This window comes from Hypomesus nipponensis, chromosome 24, assembly GCF_054491055.1.
Source record: "Hypomesus nipponensis isolate SF chromosome 24, ASM5449105v1, whole genome shotgun sequence".
NCBI classification, from domain to species: Eukaryota; Metazoa; Chordata; class Actinopteri; order Osmeriformes; family Osmeridae; genus Hypomesus; species Hypomesus nipponensis.
Window position 1 is genome coordinate 7,806,697 of NC_140384.1, and position 24,029 is coordinate 7,830,725.

Sequence of the window (24,029 nt, forward strand, 5' to 3'; positions counted from 1 at the left end):
AAAAAGACACACAAGTAAAAAGAAAATAATTGACGAAGGTAATGTCATACCTCCTGATGTAACTGCCACCGTTTTTATTTTGACCACAAAATAATATTTGTAGCTGTTTTGGTTCATTTCATTTCAACCTGAAACTTTAAACAGGATTTTATTTGGGTACTTTACTGTCAGTTGTGGGGAACATGTTCTATAGGCTGCTTTTGTTAAATTCAAAGATTGAGAAAGTATTGAAGGGTTGATGCTGGATATTTGTCCGACGGTAGATGGCGATGTCTAACCCTCAGCCAAACCAAAGTCTGATTTCTAAAGGGATCCGCTGCATGTTTTTGTCCTAGAAGAAAGAAACTCAGAACTCCTATTTATGACTTTACTGGGACAGTTATACTAAAGCTAACTGATTGTTTTGTGCTGGATATAGAAAGGGAGATCATTATAGGTTCAAAGAGAAGAATCTCACATACCAAACATAAAGGACAATACCAGTGTCTACTGAAAATTCTCTTTCTGGAGAAAACTTACTTTGATTCCCACGAAGCAGGGAAATTATAAAGCTTGTACCCTCCTCAATGACTCTCACTGTGCATCAGTGTTCATTTATGTTGAGACAATTACGCTGTTTTAACAGTTTCATTTGTGATGCGATTGGTCACGCGAGAGACACTACACAAGACGATGTGCTTTAGGGTTCCTCTACAACGGCTGGGTCACATAGGGTCATTCGACATGATTCAGTATTCGATGAATCCGTGATGGCAAACATGAACAAGTTTGCCATTATTACACTGACACCAGTGAAATGTTCTAGTTTCGAGGCACTGTGATGACATCCAAGTAGTGGACCAAGTTGTCCCTGTTTAAGTTATGAAAGACACAGTTGCCTCCATTTGCAGATGTCTGTCTTTCTAGAGTCCTGTCATCATCCTCGTTCACCTCTTGCATGTTTTCAGTTAGTGTTATAATCAGCACTATCTTCGAAATTCCTGTGATGTCAAGTATTAACAATGTTAAGTCTTAACTTTTTAGCTCCATGTTGACAGGAAACACAATTATTATTTTTTTTTAGACATCCACTCCAGACCCTTTAATCTTTGACGTCTTGAGATTCAGGAGATGCGACCAAGCGACTGGTGCTCCGACACTCCCTCCTTACCGTTTTATTTTGCGAGGAGACAAAAACGAAAAAAAACAAAAACTTTGAGATTTACTATTCACATGTGAATATCCCTTTTTTGTAAGTCTTTTCAACTCTTTTTGCTTTCAAGTGTCGTGCCACATGCACCCAGACCTGTGTAGAAGGTGCTCGGATCCACTGCTGTCTGGTGGTGGTGGTGGAGTACCAGTGCCCATCAGATTCAGACCGATGCGTAGCCCAGCCCATATTTTGAAGTTCTCATTTTGTTTCTCTATATTTTATGTTCTTTGAGACTTTCTGGAAATATGTTCTTGAAATCAAGTGTTTTGGTTTTAAATGCGTTTATTGAAACGTTCAGGCGGAAAGACGGGCTAGGGTCAGACCTCCGTCAGTTTCCAAACATATCTCGCAGAATGTACAGAATATTGATCTTTAAAAGTCTCTTCATAGCTGTAAAAAAGGATGAGAAATCCTTTTGTCAAGTACAGTACTTGTAATGCGAGGCCATGAAAATCTTGGATCTAAGTAGATGTATCATTTGGAAAAATTAAAATTGAAATGTAAAGTTTGCTTTGTCTTGTGTGCCAGTTTTTATTTTAAACTCCTCTAAGAGTTGTGCGCCAACCATATGAGTAGACATGAAAGTGTAAAAGAATGAAACTCCATGTGAAAGATGAGCTCATGATAGCCATGATTCAGAGCTTGTCTTCTACACAGCTTGGAGGCTTCAGGAGAAGGTTGGGTTCCCAATATTGTCATCTTCTGTATACCATAAACATTTCATGTCGTTATTTAGCAGACGCTCTCACCCAGACAACTTATAGAAAGTACAGGGACATTGCCAACGAGGCAAGTAGGGTGAAGTGCCTTGCCCAAGGACACAATGTCATTTTTTCACTGCCAGGAATTGAACTGGCAACCTTCTGATTACCTGCCCAATTCCCTAAATGCTCAGCCACCTGACTCCCTGTCCCATAAAAGGATCTATTTTCTAATTTATGACCACAAAATGGCTGGGCTTTCTCAATACTGGAGGTGCCAATTACCCCATTGACAAATTTACGACTTCAAATATCCTCTTAGTCAGATCTGGAATTTTTCTATTCTGGTGAGTTCACTATGATGTCATCGACATCAGACATTGTGTCTCTCAGCCACTGAACATGGAAACAATAAGACTTTTTTTTTTCTCCTCTGTAAAAGTCAGATTTGTTAGAGCCTCACTCACCACAAGTATTACACAATCTAGCACACTCAGTATATGGTTGTAAGTTGATTGATATCATGTGTCAGAGGCAGTATCTCAGGTGAAACTCCATACCATGCTATGATGAGGTACAGCCCAACACTTTCTGACAGCTCCTAACAATCAAGAGAGTTTTGTTCAGTCATATCCTTCAGTCTAGCTATATAAAAATTGTGCAATAATGTCTGATATCCGTTAAAGCAGCGTTCTTCAACCCTGGTCCTTCGGTCGCACTGTCCTGCATGTTCTAGATGTTTCCCTGCTCCAGCACACCTGATTCAAATGAGCGGGTCGTTGTCAAGCGCTGCAGAAGCCTGATGACAACCCATTTATCAGGTGTGTTGGAGCAGGGAAACATCTGGAAAATGCAGGACAGTGGGCCCTGAGGACGCAGGGTTGAAGACAGCTGAGTTTAAGGACAGCCGCAGCGTCACTGGTGAGTCGTTTGACACACACACACACACACACACACACACACACACACACACACACACACACACAGTGATAGAGAAGCAGTGTGACTATGCTGACCTGGTAATGGACATGGTACTGACTGTGTGTGTGTGTGTGTGTGTGTGTGTGTGTGTGTGTGTGTGTGTGTGTGTGTGTGTGTGTGTGTGTAGGTCGGTAGATCAGGAACAGTACTTCTAGTCCCTGGGCTTCAAGCATCATTGTAACAATCATGTAGAGTTTGTAGAGTCATAAGTAACGCAATGCATTGTGTTATTCTGCCAGGCTTACTATATTAAGTGGTAATCATGATCCTGGCTTACTTAAGTCATCAAATGACCGAGGTGAAGTTAGTTTCAGATGTGTATGACTGGTAGAACTTACGGAATCCATCAAAAGAAACTAGACTAATTTCTAGAATGTTGAAAATTATAAATACATTACAATAAATCATAATTTGCAATAGGGAAATCCCATATGCGATTGGGATTCGATCGCATATGGGATTTCCCTTTTGCAAATTATGATTTATTTATAATGTATTTATTTATAATTTTCAACATTCTAGAAATTAGTATAGTTATATGGGATTGGGATGCTCAATTTAGATTAAGGATGTGACCATTTGCTAACAACTATACACAGGAGGAACATTTTAATTGAAAATGCTTAGTTTATTGAGATATAACATAAAGTGTTTCATTACCTACAACAAAAAGGGTAAATAAAAAAACCCTGCCCTGAGGCTATGCCCCAGCCTGGCTACCCTGTTCAAAATGTTCTAGACACGCCCCTGCTGTAGAGCGATTGCTGACCTGGGTAGACCAGGACTCTGTCGTTTCTTCCAAAGGAGGATGGCACCCACGATCACAACGGCCAGGACCAGCAGAGAGATGGTCACTGCTATAGCAGTTATGCCCTCTGCAAGAACAGGGCAGAGAAGAAGACATGACTGATGGTTACACAAAGCATCTATTTGGGGCTGGATGCTGTACAGACTGCTGTTGAGTGTCCAGATTTGGAGGATATGGACTTCTCGTAGGGCCAAGTCATACCACTGGACAGGGTGTTGAAGTCTCCATCCTTCTGGTCACAGTTAGGAGGAACCCAGCCAGGCTCACACTGGCACTGATTCTTGTGGTTACACACCTGGGAGACACACAGTAACGTCACTGAAAGATACTCAGAGGGGCTCAAAGGAACCTTTTTGGGGTGTTCCTGCAGTTAGCTAAAGGGAACTACTATATCAAGTTCCCATGGGCTACACGTGGCGTCTGTCTTAATGTTTGTGAGGACGGCAGGCTGCTGTACTCACTGCATGGCCTTGGCAGCGTGCTGAACAGTTAGTGTTTCTGTACGCTGTGTGGAGATCCACACACTCGTTCTGGTTGCACACCTTGAGAAAAAACACAAGCACAGCATATCAGATTTAGAGGGAAGCTCTATTTTATTTCTTATGTAAACACACATGGCCCAACTTCTTCTTTAAAATCTCATTGGGTAACAAAGCAGTAGAGTCAATTTACCTTTCCATCACCGCACTTGCTCCCAGTATCCACCTGGCCACGGTCGTTGTTATGGTTTCTGTAGAACGTTGCCCAGCAATCAGAGAACTTCACCATGCCGCCGTAGTTAGGCTCATCGTTTCCGTTGGTGCAGAACAGTTTCCCACACATGACGTCTCTAGAGGTGAAAACCCAGATTTCATCCGTCAGTTAAGTCCTGAGTGGATGAGCAGAGAGCTCCAGATGGTGGAGGGGTGGCAGAGGGGTAGCGGAGACTCACTGTCGCTGGCAGGGGATAAACGTGTCGGGGCTGGGTCGTTTACAGAAGGCATAGTACAGACCACGGGTGTTCTGGTCGTAGCAGTACTGGCGAGCCACCTCGGCCACTGAAGAGAAACAGGTGAGATGTCAGGGTAGGACGAGGTGGGTGTTTATCTCATATGGAAATCACGGAAGTCATCCATATTTTTAACCGCGTATCTTTGACTATGACTTGCAGGAACATTTGCTGGTCATGTGATCATGATGGGAACATTTCCTCGTAAGGATGATCAACAAATAAGGGGGATTGTCCTATGAAATGGGTGCACATGTCTGTTTATCACCCAGGTGTGTGCAGTAAAGCAGAGACAACAGGCCCATTCAGAGTATAGTTTGAGAAGATGGAAAAAGTTCCAGCTACGCACAGACTAACACCCACACACACTGGCCTTGTGGGCTACTAGGAAAAACAGAGCACAAATAGGAGACCACACCATATTTCAGGAGGGAGCCTTGATCAGAGATACTGATGTACTGAGAAAAGGTCAGGAAAGGTCACGGTCAAGATAAGGTTATGAAAAAGGGGGGTACACCCCCTGTTATTAGTTCATGATAATAAAATCTGACTTAAACCACTCATTTTTTACAGTTGCGAAAATGTAAACCTAGAGAGTGCAGCTGCTTGCAAGCCCGTGTGTTCAAATACATGAAGTTAAAGTTTATTCGGTCTTGACCGAAACCCATTCGAACCTGGGGGATGCTTGCTACAGAAACCTGCTTCAGTCCCCCTCCACAAACTAGTCAAGATCAGGAAGAAGCTTCGCTCACTCACATGGTCCGTACATCTTGACACACTGGGCCTCCTTCGTTGGACACTGTCCGTTGAAGCAGTAGCCTCTGTCTCCCTCACAGGGGACGCCGTTGGCGGAGAAGACGTCCTCGGGGCAGTCCTGGGACGTCCCGCTGCAGTGCTCCGCTAGGTCACAGTCGTCCTGCTTCGGACGACACACCCTGGTTGGGGGTAGGATCTGTGGACAGGTTCACGTACCATCATCAGCTTCTCAGTGGAAAAAAACACATATGCTACATTTGAATTGAAAACTATCATCCAGGCTTGGTCTGTTTGGGGATAAAAGTACAAAATGACGTAAACGTTTTTTGTTTGGAACGAGTCACTTGGCAAGTAGAGTTTTGAGCTTCACATGTCCACTAGGGGACAGTGTGGTAGCCTCAAGGCCACAGTGCAGAGTGTTCAGACATGGATGAACTGTCCTCCTGATGGCTGGAGAAGAGCAGAGGGCTCAGGCATGGCTGCAATGAACTGGGCTCTCACCTTACAGCTCTCACAGCACTCTCCCACTGCACACTGGGAGCCCTGGGTGAAGGTACAGGTGGTGGCGTTGCAGCATGGGTTGGTGCACTCCTGGAGGAACGACACGAACATGGGTTAATCTAGGAAAATGATGGGAACTGGTCACTTCTGTAATGGAAAATGCAGTCATGTTAATCAGTGATCGGTGTGCCCTCCTTCTGCCGACCAAACCATCATAACAGGTATTTAAAAGATTAAAGAAGACTTGAAAACTAGAAATATGTTTTTTCAGAGTGCGTTGCAGCCAGACAAGCAGGAGATGACTAGTTTAGTAGAAAACACAGGAAGATGACAGTTAACCTCACCAACAAGTTTGGACAGATTCAGTAATCGGACTCTTACTCTAACTGGAATGTGAGGGCCTTCTCTTGAATAACAACTATCACCTTAATCAGACATGCCTGCTTACAAAATAGGCACGTCAATAACAAGTATCCTAGAGTCCATCAAAATCATGTTGCTAACTTTCTAAATAGGAATGTATTTAGATGAGTGAATGTAACTAATCTCAACACAGTCTATTACATCCATGACAACTATTTTTATGAATACAAGCTGCCAGTAAGAGAATCATGAGATTAGATTTGTACTTGTCTTACACATTCTGTTGGATTTAGTGGCCCAGGGCAAAATAAAGTAGACAAGATAGCACAAGATAAAGGTTTCTTTGGAATCTCAACTATTCAGTTCTACTGACAGACAGCCTAAGAAAGTGTTTTGTTTTGTTTCTTCATGCACACAGAAGTTAAGAAACTTCCACCTTCCATGTTTCCATTTCTTCATTTGTCATCTGACTTGAACCAAAAATTCTAACGTTGCAAATATCCTTCTCCAGATATTACTCCAGATTTTGCTCTGGGTTGTGAAGATTCAAAACAAAGATTCCTGTGAACAAAGATATCTGTGTAAGACTTGGAAGTGTTGTTGTGAGTTTACCTCCAGGGAGCCACAGTCACACTGCTCATCGTTCTCCAGGAAGCCGTTCCCGCACACCGGGGGAGTGACCAGGGCCTCGAACCTGGGCTTGTCCAGCAAGCAGTCGGAGTTCCTAGTATTCAGAAATTTTTCAAAGTGCCCACTGCTACAGTCGCTGAACGATTGCCGGGTGTAAGGGCTGAGAGGAAAACCTTGCATTACCTTCAAGGTCATGTTCATTGAACACACACACATACACACACAAGGTCATGTTCACTGAACACACACACGTTTTACAGTACGCTTCACGGAGAACAGCAACAGCCTGTGTACCTGTATGCTCCAGACATTATACAGGTTTTTCCAGCGCAGGTACAGCCACGGATGTCGTGGACTATCCCCAGGTTGTGGCCCATCTCGTGGGCCAAGATGTTCGCCATTGCAATAGGCTTGCGGCGGTGGTCCTGAAGTGGGGTCAGTACAGTCAACACCAATTTGTGGTGGAAATAATTGGCATGGATCTTTCTAAAGCACATTAATCTCAACTCATTGATACTTGAATATTCGTTTTTATTGGTCCCAAGACCATTATGAAAAAACCTTTGATGCCATTGAAACGGTTTATTTTAGCTTTTTGTTGACGAGGCAGTTACAGATAATATCTGTGTCTGAAAAGAGAACTTCCTAATTTCTCGTGGTTAAATTCTCTGAAGCAACATATTTAGCCATAATCAACGTCACAATGCGTCACTTTCACAACTAAACACAGTGTCTAGCTTTTAAGCCACCTGCCAGTCATGAGTCACCACACACAATGACATTGTTTACCAATAGATTAAGCATTAATGTCAAAACCTAATGTTCTGACTTGAAATCTTAAGCAATGTACTTGTTTTGTAAGTGTACCATACCTGCACCAACCCCGTTGAGTGAGTGGAGCAGACCGTCCCAATAAAAGCCAGGCCAAGGACTCCTCTAAATTCAATACCACTGTACGACAAAGACAACGCAGCACATCCGTCATGCAAAGCGACGATGACAAAACAAAGGAGAAGACTGGCGATTGGTCAGAAACCACGTCAGTCAGAGGTATAGGCACGGGTCCTACCTGATGAGATAGGCGTTGTCGTGTTTCTTCCTGGCGACCAGGTCTTCGTTCCTCCACTTGGTGAAGGCGTCCAGGGTGGGGCGCGGGGGAGCGGTGACCAAAATCTGATCCCCGTTAGACCACACCTCCATCCCGGTAAGGGCGACAAAGGTGTTCAGAGGCTTGTACATCTGCAGGAGGAGAGACCTTTGAGACACATTCTTTACAGCATGGGGGCTAAGGGGGGAGGTTGGGTTCCCAGTTTGTGCATTGTCACATCTTGTGTACAGCATAAAGTGATCTGTTAGGCTATGTGAGGCTAAGAAATGACTGGGATTTCTCAATGCAGGCAGTGCCAGTGACTCACCGCGTTGACCATATTAACGATTTCATACATCCTCTGCCGTATGTCTGAGAGACTTCTGTTCATGCTTTCGTACTGAAAACGTTAGCACAGTTACATTTAGTCATTTAGCAGACGCTCTTACACAGAGCGACTTACAGTAAGTACAGGGACATTCCCCCCCAGGCAAGTAGGGTGAAGTGCCTTGCCCGAGGATACAGCGTCAATTGGCACACCCGGATATCGACCCGGCAACCTTCTGATCGTTAGCCCGATTCCCTAACCGCTTGACCAACTGACAAGCCATCTGACAGTTGCATGTTCTGGTGATGTCACTCTGATGTCATTGATATCTGACATCCTGTCTCCCAGCCAATGACCACTGTGTCTATTGTGAGGTCAAGTACACTCCGTGTAGTACATGAGTAGGTTTACTGTGACTGAGATCATGTGTCTGAGGCACTTTCTCAGGTGAGACTTCATTCTTACCACACGGTTATCCAACGCGAGGTACAACTCCACATACTTCTGCTGCTGGAACAGTGACGGCCCCTAACGATCAAAGGAGTTCGGTTCAGTCATGCCTTCTGTCCTTCAGCCCATCACTCAGTCTAGCAGTGACAGCCTGTGTGGCATCTCTACCTGATATCGGTCAACGTAAGTGTGAGGGCTGACTCACTGTGGCATGGGAGCGGCTTTTGCTGGTGATGGGGACATCGTTGCTGTCCCAGGTTGTGTCGTTGACGCCGCACATCATCGGCGTGGAGCTCTGGTCCTCGTAGTTGAGCACGGCGTGGTCCCCGGCGTCGTCACCAGACAGGGGCTCTATCAAATACCTCTGGGCCGACGTTTTGAAGTAGCCCCTAAACCAAAATCCCAGGTGACGCCTTTGTGTGAACAGATTATTTAGTAGGGTTGTTTTGGTGTAGAACTATTTCTGAGGCCTACCTGAGTCCATCGCATGTGCTCAAGCTGACCAGGGACTCACTATCGTTGACAATCCTGCCATGGTAGTAACAGTTATCCTGAGAAGAAGGAAGACATTGAGTGGACACAGTTGGATTGATGGGTTAATGGATGAATGGATGGATGGATGGAAGAATGGATGGATGAGTGAAGGAAAGTGGGTGTAGTTTGGACATAATGTTGGAGTCTTAACCCAACATGCTTTGTAGTAACTAACCAGGTCTTTTGGGGTGGATGTAACTTGAGAGCCGTCCTCAAGGTAGCGGGTCTCACTGTAGTCTCTGGTGAGCAGGTCTCTGAGTGTGTGAGAAGCCAAAGATAGGATCATGTAATCAGACGGCTTCATTGTGAATCCATGGACTCCAATTCTCAAGTGTTGCTTCATATTTAGAAGCAACACTTGCTGTCATTGGTCTGCCAACGCTGGATCTGGTCGCCAACCAGAAACCAGTCTCCATGACGGGCAACAGCGAGTTTTCCGGTCACTTCCTACATCTACCAAGTTGAACAATGGATTTTGGTGTTTCAAAACCCATTGAAACTTCCCTGCTGTATGATTAGTCTGTGTTCAGCTCCTCTCTTTCACCAACTGTCTCTGGAGGAGGGGATCCCTCTCTGAATTGCTCCTCCCAAGGTTTCTTCAATTTTTTTCTCCTGCTGTGAGTTTTTCTGTGAGTTTTTCCTTGTCTTCCTTGAGGGTTTAGGTTGGTTGAGGGGCAGTTCTATGGGCGTATGTGAAGCCCTCTGTGACATGCTTGTGTGTAAAAAGGGATATACAAATAAATGTTGATTTGATTTGATCTGTCAGGTAGAAAAGTTTGAGCTCTTGGTAAGAGTCGCCACATCAGTTGGTTTTTACATCGGGTTGGACACATTACAAATTGAATTTAGTTAGTAGTTAGTGTACCTATTTTTCTCCAGGTGCATCTCGATATCTTTGCCTCCCACCTGCATGCCATACTTTAACGTTTCTGGCCTTGATGACTGAAAGAGAGAAAACAAGGATGTCCAGTGTGAAACTTGACGACAAAAAAATCAAGTGCATTCATGTGGGGGGGGGGGGTAGCAAGAAAGAGAGCGTCTCACCTCTGCGTGTCTCCTATAAAGAGCGTGGAGTTTAATGGGTCGCACCACTTCATAGTCTGTCACCCCGTCAAGTTCAGGACCTCGACACACTAAGGAGAGACGTGGAGACGAGGGGGGGAGGGTGTAAATAAACTTACTACTGTGTGGACACCATTGTCCTTCCATTCAATTATCCAACAGTGGAGATCAAATCTACAAATAAAAGCACAATTATTAACCTCTTGCACTTTTTGGGTTTCATGCTGTTTAATTTCACTTGCACTTTTTGAGTTTCATGTTTTTTAAGTGTAACTTGTTTAACTGCATGCTCTTATGGTTCTTCCTTTTGGCACTTCTTTGGTTTTTACAATGTATGCTTCATGTTTTGGCTGCTTGCAATGTTTGGGGCTACCTCGTTGTTATGATCAGTGACTTATGCTCTTTTGTAAAGCTCTCTCTTGGAAGTCGCTTTGGATTAAAGCGTCTGCTAAATGCATAAATGTAAATGTACCTTACTCTGATTTTATAAATAGTTGGAGTTGAGAACAGGTTGGACCTGTGTAAGATGTTAAATTGACCTTCCTGGTTGGTTTCTGTCCTGTGTGGATTCTATATGACTGAGACCAGAGTGCACCCAACCATACACTGTAATTACGGAGACTTTTCTTTTTGTGTCTTCCGAACCAATCCAGGTGAATCCAGACAGTATTTTGAGCCCATAACCTTTAGCATAACTATGAGAACCTGTTTTTAATGAAAAAGGCTCTACTGACTTTATAACTCCTGGAACAGAAGGCTTTGTGTAGCATTTTTTTCAGTAGCGTTCAATGTAGTCTTAGGTTGTACCCTTTTCTAGTGTATTTTGTAAAAAATAAAAGTCTGAGAATTTCATAAACCTAGGGAAGAATTGGTAAGATCTGTGCTTGTAATTGTTTTCACCATGATATGACCCTGCAACCGTTCAGTACATTGTGTCATGTTCTGGGACAGTATCACCAAATACATGGTGTCGTTCTCACCATGATTGTGTAAAGGTGTCCCATCGGTTGTTGTGAAATCAAAACCACACTAAAGCCGCCTGACTCGGAGCATGTTGACTTAGTGACAGACTTGTGTTTCCTCCTCTGCAGATACAGAGAGGTATCTGAGAGGAAAATGACTGTGTTGTGGTCCAGAGTCCATTTCCATCTTCAACCGCATAAGTTTGAAGACTCGGACAGTTATGGGTGTGCAGGCATCGTAGAGCTTGTGACAAGTCTGATATGCTCACCGCTGCTTCCAATGTATTGACTTGGTAATGGCAGATATGGTATCATTATTTGGTGGCAAATATTGTGTCAGTATTTGGTGGCACAGACCAGTGTTTCTCTCCAAGGTCTGTGTTCTTTTATTTTACATATATATTTAAAGCGGTTTGTCTGTTTGGCTGGCAGTCTTCTGCACACAGTTTACATTCACATCATTTAGACCTGACTGAGAAAAGTCCTCTCTTAGAAAAACACTCTTGAGGATATACAGCATGTATAAGAAACACATCTCCACATAGCCTCTGTGAGTGAACCAAGTTTCTGTGAAGCACCATGGGAACACGGCTTCACCAGGTTTACTCATTAATAAGGTATGGTTGTTGAGTGTAGGTGGGTTTTATCTTGTGTCTTACCTGAGGGACTCAGCGAGGCAGCCAGGGTAAATATCCACAATAGAACTTCAAGTGTCATTGTCCGAGTGTAGACAGCTTCTGAAACAGAAGACCCAGGCTGTGCGCTTTATGGGTATGCCTGGCGTCATTCCAGTAGTAGTGGGTGATGCCGGCCCAGGGCCTTTTGTCAATTAGGGTCCCCTTAAACGCCGCCGATCTTGCTGTGACTTGCCAAGAACAGGTGCCCTCACCAAGTGACATAAGAGATTATTTGCTCATTTTTCACCAACCGTCTTTGGAGGAGGGGATCCCTCTCTGAATTGCTCCTCCCAAGGTTTCTTCCTTTTTTTTTCTCCTGCAGTGAGTTGTTCTACGAGTTGTTCCTTTTCTTCTTTGAAGGTTAAGGTTGGTTGAGGGGCGGTTCTATTGGCGTTTGTGAAGCCCACTGTAACATTGCTTGCATGTAAAAAGGGCTATACAAATACATTTTTATTTAATTTGATTAGCTGATAGAAGCTTATTACTGCAAATAACCTTTTTTTTTTTTGTAAAAATCCAGCTATTCTCATCAAACGTAACAGTCATTAGACTGAAAATTAATTCAGGTTTTAAAATAACATCTATTTAAATCAAGTGTTTGTTTAAACTTTAAATCGTGTTTTTTCTTCTTCAAGCATAATACGTTACAATACACAATACTTAACAGCAGCCTGTTATACTTTTAGTTGATTTATAATAATATAATAAAGAAGTTAAATTGAAATGTTGAGTTTAAGTGAACAAATTCAGTTTAGTTTTGCACCATAGGCTACAATTTACTAGGTAACATACATGATATACTTTGTATACAAAAAAATATCCATTAAATGCATAGATGTGACTTTAAATTAAGGTTGACAAATTGATTCTGTATTTGGTATGTGAAAGTCCCCCATGAACAAAATGACGTCTCCAGGACGTCGCAAGGGAACGTCCCCATGACGTCATTTTGTAGGGTTCCCTAAAGATCCCAGGGACGTCACAGACAAACGTCCCCTGAACGTCCCCTAAATGTTATGAGGACGTTACATGGATGTCCCGGGGACGTTAATCGATCTAATATATAACTTGTTAGACTAATTAAGATGCTTTGTTGAACATTAAGAGGACTATGTAGCTAACACTATGTAGCTATTCACAAGAAAAAAAATGCACTGTGATTCTAGACAGGAGATATGTAGGATGCACAAATTCCACTGTCTATCCGTCAATGGAACATAACTGTGTTAATCTTCCCCCTGTTGGCAAGCACCAAATAATGCTGAATCACAAATTAGCCTTCATCATAATAAAATGTTTTTCCATGGAGAATCACCTGGCAGTGTTGTGCCAAGGCACTCATCCCCACCAGGATTTGTATCCCCTAGCTATGGAAGCGTGCCCTCAGAGAAGCTGCACTTCGAATTCACATCTTAAATGGAACAAATAACAATGTGGAAGACCAAGTGTGGAAGGATGCCCCGTCTTTGCTAACCTGTCCCTCCCTGCCCTCTAACTTGATTTCTGTTTTAATTTAGTTAAGTTTGATATGGATTTCAATTAAACCCTTTGTTCACATGTCTACCATAAACAACTTGAGGTAATATGGAGATGTCTGCTCTTTTCTAGCAAAAGTTACAGAGGGGATACACATTGTATCGGGCCGTTTTTTCACCTGATGTCAGGTGTAGCCCCTCCCCTAACATGCAAAAGGTCTGTGCTGCCATCATCTGTGTTATTTTCTGTTTTCTTTTGGTCCCTATGAACAACCTGAGATAATATGTCTTTTCTTGTCCACCATATGAGTTACAGTGATGATTACCTTAATCATCGTGGCTGTTTGGTTCTGAGGTCTTATTATACAATATCTTACAAGTTTAAAAAGAGATAGATGTACATTTTCAAGGTACACAAATTTACAGTAGTATCATTTTTTAAGAAACTTTTTCACACACCCATCTGCCCACATGGAAGTAAAACATAAATATATAATAACATAATATAAAAAGATATGGCAGCGCATGTAGTCAGAAGTCAATCTCCTGGTCTTAAAGAGTAACTAGACACCGAAACCTATTGTTTCTGCTAGGTTTAATATTCACACGTGGCATGGTTATATAGAGGAGTGCTATGGCTGACATTGTGGTGTCTAGTTACTCTTTTAAAATAAAGTGCCCTTTAAAAAGTGGGGTCGCCGGAAGAAGACCTAAGTGCAGGGTTCAACTGTGATCTAATCAAGCTCCTTTATGCCCATCCAGCATCCAGCATTCTGCATTCTGCACATCATTGGCACACACATCATCCTTTCTATTTCCAGAGAAGATTGATGATGAAGCTCTTTTGTAAGGGTCATCTTGGACACTTTCCCAAGCTTCTTCCTGCAGGTCTTTGACCCGACTGAGCGTCCCTGTCCATCTCCTCTGGGTGGCGCTGTGACAGTGTCAAGTCAAACCCTTTGTGGAGGGGTTGGCCTCAAAGCCTGAGAAAGAAACACAAATATGATTTCAACATCTTCGTGGTTTGGTTGACAGATCGAAGCGTCACATTGAACTGAACGACGGAATGTACGAGACGTTCTCTACCTGGCGTGCAGCCATGAGGCTTTGACCAGGCGCTTGAGGTTTCTTCGCCGATGAGGGGGGTGGAGGCGGAGGAGGAGTTCTCGTGGGCCTTGGCGGCTGGAAAGAGATGATGAATGGTAACACGTTCTCGCTTTTTTACTGTAACAGCGAATGCTAATGTGCTCGGCAAACAATAATACAAATTGACAGTAAAGAGGAACTCGTTTGACTGTACCTGGGACTTTGATTTGGGTGTGTTGGGGACGGTTGTTTTGGTGTGGAAGAAACTAGGGTTGTCCACCGCATGTGGTTTTCGCGTATGGACGCTGTTGAAGAAGCAGAGAGTTAGGTCAACGTACAGACATGCACGATGGTTCTGCACATGGATAGTGCCATAGAGCGTTCGCTGACCTGGGTAGACCAGGACTCTGTCGTTTCTTCCAAAGGAGGATGGCGCCCACAATCACAGCGGCCAGGACCAGCAGGGAGATGGTCACTGCTATAGCAGTTATGGCCTCTGCAAGAACAGGGCAGAGAAGAAGACATGACTGATGGTTACACAAAGCATCTATTTGGGGCTGGATGCTGTACAGACTGCTGTTGAGTGTCCAGATTAGGAGGATATGGACTTCTCATAGGGCCAAGTCATACCACTGGACAGGGTGTTGAAGTCTCCATCCTTCTGGTCACAGTTAGGAGGAACCCAGCCAGGCTCACACTGGCACTGATTTTTGTGGTTACACACCTGGGAGACACACAGTAACGTCACTGACAGATACTCAGAGGGGCTCAAAGGAACCTTTTTTGGGGTGTTCCTGCAGTTAGCTAAAGGGAACCGCTAAATCAAGCTCCCATGGGCTACACGTGGCGTCTGTCTTAATGTTTGTGAGGACGGCAGGCTGCTGTACTCACTGCATGGCCTTGGCAGCGTGCTGAACAGTTAGTGTTTCTGTACGCTGTGTGGAGATCCACACACTCGTTCTGGTTGCACACCTTGAGAAAAAAGGACAGACAGAGAGATGGTGTGAAGACACAAGCAGAGCATATCAGATATGGAGCTCAGTTCTCAGTTTTCTTTATTATCTAGACAAACCACATTGCTCAACTTCACCCTTAAAATACCATTGGGTATCAAAGCAGTAGTCAATTTACCTTTCCATCGCCGCACTTGCTCCCAGTATCCACCTGGCCAAGGTCGTTGTTATGGTCACCGTAAAACGTTGCCTGGCAGTCAGAGAACTTCACCATGCGGCCGTAGTTAGGGTCATTGTTTCCGTTGGTGCAGAACAGTTTCCCACACATGACGTCTCTAGAGGTGAAAACCCAGATTTCATCCGTCAGTTAAGTCCTGAGTGGATGAGCAGAGAGCTCCAGATGGTGGAGGGGTGGCAGAGGGGTAGCGGAGACTCACTGTCGCTGGCAGGGGATATACGTGTCGGGGCTGGGTCGTTTACAGAAGGCATAGTACAGACCACGGGTGTTCTGGTCGTAGCAGTACTGGCGAGCCACCTTGGCCACTGAAGAGAAACAGGTGAGATGTCAGGGTAGAACAAGGTAGGTGTTTATCTCATATGGGAATCACGGAAGTCATCCATCTCTTCAACCGCGTGTCTTTGGCTATGACTTTCAGGTACATTTCCTGGTCATGTGATCATAATGGCAACACTTCCTCGTAAGGATGATCAACAACTAAGGGGGATTGGCCCATGAAATGGGTGCAAATGTCTGTTTATCACCCAGGTGTGTGCGGTAGAGCAGAGACAACAGGCCCATTCAGAGTATAGTTAGAGAAGATGGAGAAAGTTCCAGCTACGCACTGACTAACACCCACGCACACTGGCCTTGTGGGCTACTAAGAAAAACAGCGCACAAATAGGAGACCAGACCAAATTTTAGGAGGGAGCCTTGGTCAGAGATACTGATGTACATTTACATTTACATCTATTCATTTTGCAGACACTTTTATCTCAAGAGACTTCCAAGAGAAAGCTTTACAAAGTGCATAGGTCACTGATAAAAACAACAGGATAGCCCTAAAGCATTGCGGGTAGCCAAAACAAGAAGCACACATTGTGAACAACCAAAAAATAAGTGCCAAAGGGAAGAACCATAAGAGCATCTACTGAGAAAAGGTCAGGAAAGGTCACGGGTTACGAGATAAGCTTATGAAGAAGGGGGTACACCCCCTGTTATTAGTTCATGATAATAAAATCTGACTTAAACCAATCATTCTTTACAGTTGCGAAAATGTAAACCTTGACAGTGCAGCCACCTGCAAGCCTGTGTGTTCAAATACATGAAGTTAAAGTTTATTTGGAAGTCTTGACTGAAACCCATTCGAACCTGGGGAATGCTTGCTACAGAAACCTGCTTCAGTCCCCCTCCACAAACTAGTCAAGATCAGGAAGAAACTTCGCTCACTCACATGGTCCGTACATCTTGACACACTGGGCCTCCTTCCGTGGACACTGTCCGTTGAAGCAGTAGCCTCTGTCTCCCTCACAGGGGACGCCGTTGACGGAGAAGACGTCTTCGGGGCAGTCCGGGGACGTCCCGCTGCAGTACTCCGCAAGGTCACAGTCGTCCTGCTTCGGACGACACTCCCTGGTTGGGGGGAGGATCTGTGGACAGGTTCACGTACCATCATCAGCTTCTCAGTGGAAAAAAACACATATGCTACATTTGAATTGAAAACCATATACTAGTTTTGTTTTGGGATACAAATACAAAATTACAAAAAAGTAATGAGTCAATTGGCCAGTAGAGTTTTGAGCTTCCCATGTCCACCAAGGGGCAGTGTGGTAGCCTCAAGGCCACAGTGCAGAGTGTTCAGACATGGATGAACTGTCCTCCTGATGGCTGGAGAAGAGCAGAGGGCTCAGGCATGGCTGCAATGAACTGGGCTCTCACCTTACAGCTCTCACAGCACTCTCCTGCTGCACACTGGGAGCCCTGGGTGAGGGTACAGGTGGTGGCGTTGCAGCACGGGTTGGTGCACTCCTGGAGGAATGACACAAACATGGGTTAATCTAGGACAATGATGGGAACTGGTCACTTCTGTGATGGAAAATGCAGTCATGTTAATCAACGATCTGTGTGCCAAGACCCTCCTTCTGGCAACAAAACCACTATAACAGGCATTTAAAAGAATGTTCGGGAAACTAGAAATATGTTTTTCCAGAGTGTGTTGTATCCAGACAAGCAGGAGAAGACTAGTTTAGTAGAAAACACAGGAAGATGACAGTTAACCTCACCAACAAGTTTAGACAGAATCAGTAATCTGACTCTGACTCTAACTCAAACTGGAATGTGAGGGCCTTCTCTTGAATAACAACAATCACTATAATCAGACATGCCTGCTTATAAAATAGGCATGTCAATAACAACCAAGTATCCAAGAGTCCATTAAAATCATGTTGCTAACTTTCTAAATAGGAATGTATTTAGATGAGTGAATGTAACTAATCTAATCTTAACACAATATAGTTCATTACATCCATGGCAATCATTTTTATGAATACAAGCTAGCAGGAAGAGAAGCACAAGATAGGTTTGAACTTGTTTTACACATTTCACTTAGATTTAGTGGCCCAGGGCAAAGGAAAGCAGACAGCACAAGATAAAGGTTTCTTCGAAATCTCAACTATTCAGTTCTACTGACAGACAGCCTAAGAAAGTGTTTTGTTTTGTTTCTTCAAGCACACAGAAGTTAAGAAACTTCCACCTTCCATGTTTCCATTTCTTCATTCGTCATCTGACTTGAACCAAAAATTCTAACGTTGCAAATATCCTTCTCCGGAGATTACTCCAGATTTTGCTCTGGGTTGTGAAGATTCAAAACAAAGATTCCTGTGAACAAAGATATCTGTGTAAGACTTGGAAGTGTTGTTGTGAGTTTACCTCCAGGGAGCCACAGTCACACTGCTCATCGTTCTCCAGGAAGCCGTTCCCGCACACTGGGGGAGTGACCAGGGCCTCGAACCTGGGCTTGTCCAGCAAGCAGTCGGGGTTCCTAGTCCTCAGAAACGTTTCAAAGTTCACACTGCTACAGCTGCTGAAGGATCGGGGGACGTCCCAGCTGAGAGGAAAACCTTGCATTAGCTTCAAGGTCATGTTCTTTGAACACACACACAGACACTTATGTACATGTGTGTATACAGTGTATGTTGACACTTTTTTCGACCACACGACGTCTCTAGAACCACGGTAGCATCTGTTTTACAGTACGCTTCACGGAGAACACTAACAGCCAGTGTACCTGAGGGCTCCAGCCATTATACAGCTGTTTCCAGTGCAGGTACAGCTACTGGAGTCGTCGTGGTTCATCCCCAGGTTATGTCCCATCTCGTGGGCCAAGGTGGCCCCCACCGCAATAGCCCTGGGGTTGTGGTTCTGAGGTGTGGTCAGTACAGTTAACACCAATTTGTGGTGGAAATAATTGGCATGGATCTTTCTAAAGCACATTAATCTCAACTCATTGATTCTTAAATATTTGTTTTTATGAGTCCCAAGACCATTATGAAAAAAAACCTGTTGATGCTATTGAAACTGTTTATTCTAGCTTTTTGTTGACAAGGCAGTTACAGATCATATCTGTGTCTGAAAAGAGAACTTCCTAATTTCTCGTGGTTAAATTCTCTGAAGCAACATATTTAGCCACAGTCAACGTCACATTGCAGGGAATATTTTTTCTTCACAACTGAACACAGTTTCCAGCTTTTAAGCCTCCTGCCAATCATGAGTCACCACACACAATGAAATTGTTTACCAATAGATTACTCAAGCAAGCAGCAATGTCAAAACCTAATGTTTTGACTTGAAATCTTAAGCTATGTACTTGTTCTGTAAGTGTACCATACCTGCACCACTCCCGTTGAGTGAGCGGAGCAGACCGTCCCAACGAAGGCCAGGCCAACCGTAGATCCTTCAAAGTCGATACCACTGCGCCACAAAGACAAGGCAGCACATCCGTCATGCAAAGCCACGACGACAGCTTGTCGACGACAACAAAAAAGAAGCCTGGCGATGGGTCAGAAACCACAGTCAGAGGTATAGGCACGGTCCCTACCTGATGAGATGGGCGTTGTCGTGTTTCTTCCTGGCGACCAGGTCTGTGTTCCTCCACTTGGAGAAGGCGTCCAGGGTGGCGCCTGCGGGAGCAGTGACAGAAATCTGATCCCCGTTAGACCACACCTCCAACCCGGTAAGGGCGACAAAGGTGTTCAGAGGCTTGTACACCTGCAGGAGGAGAGACCTTTGAGACACATTCTTTACAGCATGGGGGCTAAGGGGGGAGGTTGGGTTCCCAGTTTGTGCATTGTCACATCTTGTGTACAGCATAAAGTGATCTGTTGGGCTATGTGAGGCTGAGAAATGACTGGGATTTCTCAATGCAGGCAGTGCCAGTGACTCACCGCGTTGACAAAATTTACGACTTCAAACATCCTCTGCCGTACGTCTTGAAGATTCCTCTTCATGCTTTCGTACTGAAAACGTGGGCACAGTTGCATGTTCTGGTGAGGTCACTCTGATGTCATTGATATCTGACATCCTGTCTCTGAGCCATTAACCACCGCAAGGTGGCTGACCACCTTACGGTGGCTTTGTGGCTTTGAGGTCAAGTACACTCCGTGTAGTACATGAGTAGGTTTACTGTGACTGAGATCATGTGTCTGAGGCACTTTCTCAGGTGAGACTTCATTCTTACCACACGGTTATCCACGACGAGGTACAACTCCACATACTTCTGCTGCTGGAACAGTGACGGCCCCTAACGATCAAAGGAGTTCGGTTCAGTCATGCCTTCTGTCCTTCAGCCCATCACTCAGTCTAGCAGTGACAGCCTGTGTGGCATCTCTACCTGATATCAGTCAATGTAAACAGGAAGTGTGAAGGCTGACTCACTGAGGCGCGGGAGCGGCTTCTGCTGGTGGTGGGGGGATAGTTGCTGTCCCAGGTCGTGTTGGTGACGCCGCACGTCATCGGCGTGGAGCTCTGGTCCTCGTAGTTGAGCACGGCGTGGTCCCCGGCGTCGTCACCAGACAGGGGCTCTATCAAATACCTCTGGGCCGACGTCTTGAAGTAGCCCCTAAACCAAAATCCCAGGTGACGTCTTTGTGTGAACAGATTATTTTGTAGGATCGTTTTGGTGCAGAACTCTTTGTGAGGCCTACCTGAGTCCATCGCATGTGCTCATGCTGACCAGGGACTCACTATCGTTGACAATCCTGCCATGGTAGTAACAATTATCCTGAGGAGAAGGAAGACATTGAGTGGACACACAGCAAAGGGACTGATGGATGGATGGGTGAATGGATGAGTGGATGGATGAGTGAAGTAAAGTGTTTGTAGTTTAGACATAATGTGGGAGTCTTAACCGAACATGCTTTGTAGTAACTTACCAGGTTCTTTGGAGTGGATGAAACTTGAGAGCCGTCCTCAAGGTAGCGAGTCTCACTGTAGTCTCTGGTGAGCAGGTCTCTGAGTGTGTGAGAAGCCAAAGATAGGATCATGTAATCAGACGGCTTCATTGTAAACCCACGCACTCCCACTCTGACAATATTTTAGAAGCAACATTTGCTCTTGTCAGGTAGAGGAAGTTTGAGCTTGAGTGAAGTGTTGTCACATCAGTTGGTTTTTACATCGATTTGGACACATTACAAATTGAATTTAGTTAGTAGTTAGTGTACCTATTTTTCTCCAGGTGCATCTCGATATCTTTGCCTCCCACCCGCATGCCATACTTTAACGTTTCTGGCCTTGATGACTGAAAGAGAGAAAACAAGGATGTCCAGTGTGAAACTTGACGACAAAAAAATCAAGTGCATTCATGTGGGGGGGGTAGCAAGAAAGAGAGCGTCTCACCTCTGCGTGTCTCCTATAAAGAGCGTGGAGTTTAATGGGTCGCACCACTTCATAGTCTGTCACCCCGTCAAGTTCAGGACCTCGACACACTAAGGAGAGACGTGGAGACGAGGGGGGGGGGGTGTAAAAAACTTACTACTGTGTGGACCATTGTCCTTTGTCCTTCCATTCAATTATCTAACAATGGAGATCAGTTGGAGTTGTGAACAGGTTGGACCTGTGTAAGATGTTAAATTGACCTTCCTGGTTGGTTTCTGTCCTGTGTGGATTCTATATGACTGAGACCAGAGTGCACCCGACCATACACTGTAATTACGGAGACTTTTCTTTTTGTGTCTACCGAACCAATCCAGGTGAATCCAGAGAGTGTTTTGAACCGTAACCTTTGGCATAACTATGAGAACCTGTTTTTAATGAAAAAGGCTCTACTGACTTTATAACTCCTGGAACAGCAGGCTTTGTGTCACATTTTTTTCAGTAGTGTTCCAACGTAGTCTGAGGGTGTACCCTTTACTAGTGTATTGTGTAAAAAATAACATTCTGAGAATGTCATAAACCTAGGGAAGAATTGGTAAGATCTGTGTTTGTAATAGTTCTGACCATAATGTGACTCTGCAACCGTTCAGTACATTGTGTCATGTTCTGAGACAGTTTCACCAAATACATGGTGTTGTTTTTCACCATGATTGTGTAAAGGTGTCCCATCGGTTGTTGTGAAATCAAAACCACACTAAAGCCGCCTGACTCGGAGCATGTTGACTTAGTGACAGACTTGTGTTTCCTCCTCTGCAGATACAGAGAGGGATCTGAGAGGAAAATGACTGTGTTGTGGTCCAGAGTCCATTTCCATTTTCAGCCGCATAAGTTTGAAGACTCGGACAGTTATGGGTGTGCAGGCATCGTAGAGCTTGTGACAAGTCTGATATGCTCACCGCTGCTTCCAATGTATTGACTTAATAATGGAAGATATGGTATAAGTATTTGGTGGCAAATATTGTGTCAGTATTTGGTGGCACAGACCAGTGTTTCTCTCGGAGGTCTGTGTTCTTTTATTTTACATATATATTTAAAGCGGTTTGTCTGTTTGGAACTAATGGCTGGCAGTCTTCTGCACCAAGTTTACATACTCCAGTTACACCCCTTCCAGCAACACAGTTTACTATCGGCATAGTTTATCTTACATTCACATCATTTACTGTCATGATTCACACACCTGACTGAGAAAAGTCCTCTCTTAGAAAAACACTCTTGAGGATATACAGCATGTATAAGAAACACATCTCCACATAGCCTCTGTGAGTGAACCAAGTTTCTGTGAAGCACCATGGGAACACGGCTTCACCAGGTTTACTCATTAATAAGGTATGGTTGTTGAGTGTAGGTGGGTGTATCCTGTGTCTTACCTGAGGGACTCAGCGAGGCAGCCAGGGTAAATATCCACAATAGAACTTCAAGTGTCATTGTCCGAGTGTAGACAGCTTCTGAAACAGAAGATCCAGGCTGTGCGCTTTATGGGTATGCCTGGCTGCATGCTCATGCATTGCCTGTGATAAGCCACACCTTTGTTAGCCTGCTCGGCCCGTCAGAGCAACTTCCTGAATGACAGCGTAGGTGCTCATGACAGGCGTGGACACGCCCTTGTTTAAAGTAAATGATGCTAAAAAACACCAGTATCACATGACACCAAATGTCACTAAGTAACATTTGCCTCTGGCATGTTCCTTCATTTTTCAGTGGAGAAAAACTCAACAAAGTGAAGCAGGGGCAGGATATAAACATGCTAAAAATGTCAGTCATACGCTACCGTCAGGATGGGTTTTTTCCCCTATGTGGTCAGACAAGTGTCTGATGAGTCAGCAGCTTCATCAGGTTCCCAGGGAAGGTGGTGACACGAATGTATCCTCTGAGAGTTTCGCAGAACAAACCACTTCCTAGAAGACAAAAGTCCCGTGCCTTCACACAAAACGCCACACACCGCTGTGAAAGCAGATCATCGTGCCAGGAAAACAAAAAAGGCAACGTCCAAAGTCGTTTCTCTCTCCTCTCTTCCCACTCCACGCATGCTTGGATCCCCGCCCAAGCCCCAGATACAGTGAGAGAGGACAATACCACCAATGTGTTGTCTGTCTAACCCTGACAAGCCCAGGGCCGTTTCAGGACACCGCTGAGAAATCTAGGCTGTGTCCCCTCTTGACCTTCCTGGACTTGAAACAAAAGCTCAAATGACCATCCGACAACACCTTCACTAGTGGTGTTTTTAGTGTGCAGTCAGGTTTAAAGAATTCACTGGTTTGGTGAGGTTGTTTTGGAGTGACCTGAGAGTCAAGCAGGGGTCATGGCCTAACCCAACAATTGCCTTATTCAGAAAAGGGTCTCACTTGTCAGCGTCTCTTGAAAAGCTTTTTTATGCAAAAATATCTTTGAAACAGGGACGAGTTTTCAGTCACCTAGAAACTAACAATTTGACACGTGGTTTATAAACCCTGGACGACTTTTGTGTTACTCTAATGCTGTTGTAGGTTTGGCGTTAACTAAGTAATCCATTAATCAAACCAAGAACCATTCATCCAATTATGTAAAACATTCAACCAACACCAAAATCAGA

The 24,029-nt window shown here is 44.4% G+C and overlaps 2 protein-coding genes across 2 annotated transcripts; both read right to left on the reverse strand.

The window, feature by feature from the left end:
- Nucleotides 1-3,481: 3,481 nt before the first annotated feature.
- Nucleotides 3,482-12,244, reverse strand: LOC146232995 (zinc metalloproteinase-disintegrin-like berythractivase). The gene is made up of 19 exons (XM_084690232.1): nucleotides 12,003-12,244; nucleotides 10,364-10,452; nucleotides 10,185-10,261; nucleotides 9,495-9,573; nucleotides 9,260-9,336; nucleotides 8,991-9,174; nucleotides 8,801-8,863; nucleotides 8,336-8,407; nucleotides 7,990-8,159; nucleotides 7,793-7,871; nucleotides 7,215-7,345; nucleotides 6,903-7,080; nucleotides 5,928-6,017; nucleotides 5,427-5,622; nucleotides 4,614-4,719; nucleotides 4,355-4,511; nucleotides 4,144-4,224; nucleotides 3,884-3,977; nucleotides 3,482-3,749 (listed from the first exon to the last, which is right to left on the reverse strand). Exons 1-19 carry the CDS (start codon nucleotides 12,058-12,060, stop codon nucleotides 3,610-3,612), a joined length of 2,121 nt encoding a protein of 706 aa, XP_084546358.1. The 5' UTR covers nucleotides 12,061-12,244; the 3' UTR covers nucleotides 3,482-3,609.
- A 1,631-nt stretch (nucleotides 12,245-13,875) lies between these two features.
- Nucleotides 13,876-23,384, reverse strand: LOC146232996 (zinc metalloproteinase-disintegrin-like berythractivase). The gene is made up of 23 exons (XM_084690807.1): nucleotides 23,229-23,384; nucleotides 22,828-22,905; nucleotides 21,425-21,513; nucleotides 21,250-21,326; nucleotides 20,962-21,040; nucleotides 20,734-20,810; nucleotides 20,465-20,648; nucleotides 20,268-20,330; nucleotides 19,975-20,046; nucleotides 19,629-19,798; nucleotides 19,420-19,501; nucleotides 18,819-18,952; nucleotides 18,461-18,638; nucleotides 17,471-17,560; nucleotides 16,986-17,181; nucleotides 15,972-16,077; nucleotides 15,713-15,869; nucleotides 15,473-15,553; nucleotides 15,212-15,305; nucleotides 14,972-15,077; nucleotides 14,796-14,886; nucleotides 14,582-14,677; nucleotides 13,876-14,478 (listed from the first exon to the last, which is right to left on the reverse strand). The coding sequence occupies exons 2-23, from the start codon at nucleotides 22,883-22,885 to the stop codon at nucleotides 14,446-14,448; spliced, it is 2,313 nt and encodes a 770-aa protein (XP_084546933.1). The 5' UTR covers nucleotides 22,886-22,905; nucleotides 23,229-23,384; the 3' UTR covers nucleotides 13,876-14,445.
- Between the last annotated feature and the right edge of the window lie 645 nt (nucleotides 23,385-24,029).

What these genes read in the sequence shown, in the direction of transcription:
- LOC146232995 (XM_084690232.1), bottom strand. Translation starts at nt 12,060, where the DNA reads ATGACACTTGAAGTTCTATTGTGGATATTTACCCTGGCTGCCTCGCTG. An exon ending in ATAATGTCTGGAGCATACAG is followed by an intron (nt 7,081 to 7,214) that starts GTACACAGGCTG and finishes TTTTCCTCTCAG; the next exon opens with CCCTTACACCCGGCAATCGT. An exon ending in GCAAGTGCGGTGATGGAAAG is followed by an intron (nt 4,225 to 4,354) that starts GTAAATTGACTC and finishes TTTTTTCTCAAG; the next exon opens with GTGTGCAACCAGAACGAGTG.
- LOC146232996 (XM_084690807.1), bottom strand. Translation starts at nt 22,885, where the DNA reads ATGACACTTGAAGTTCTATTGTGGATATTTACCCTGGCTGCCTCGCTG. An exon ending in TCGTAAATTTTGTCAACGCG is followed by an intron (nt 19,799 to 19,974) that starts GTGAGTCACTGG and finishes CTCCTCCTGCAG; the next exon opens with GTGTACAAGCCTCTGAACAC. An exon ending in CTTCAACACCCTGTCCAGTG is followed by an intron (nt 15,078 to 15,211) that starts GTATGACTTGGC and finishes CTGTTCTTGCAG; the next exon opens with AGGCCATAACTGCTATAGCA.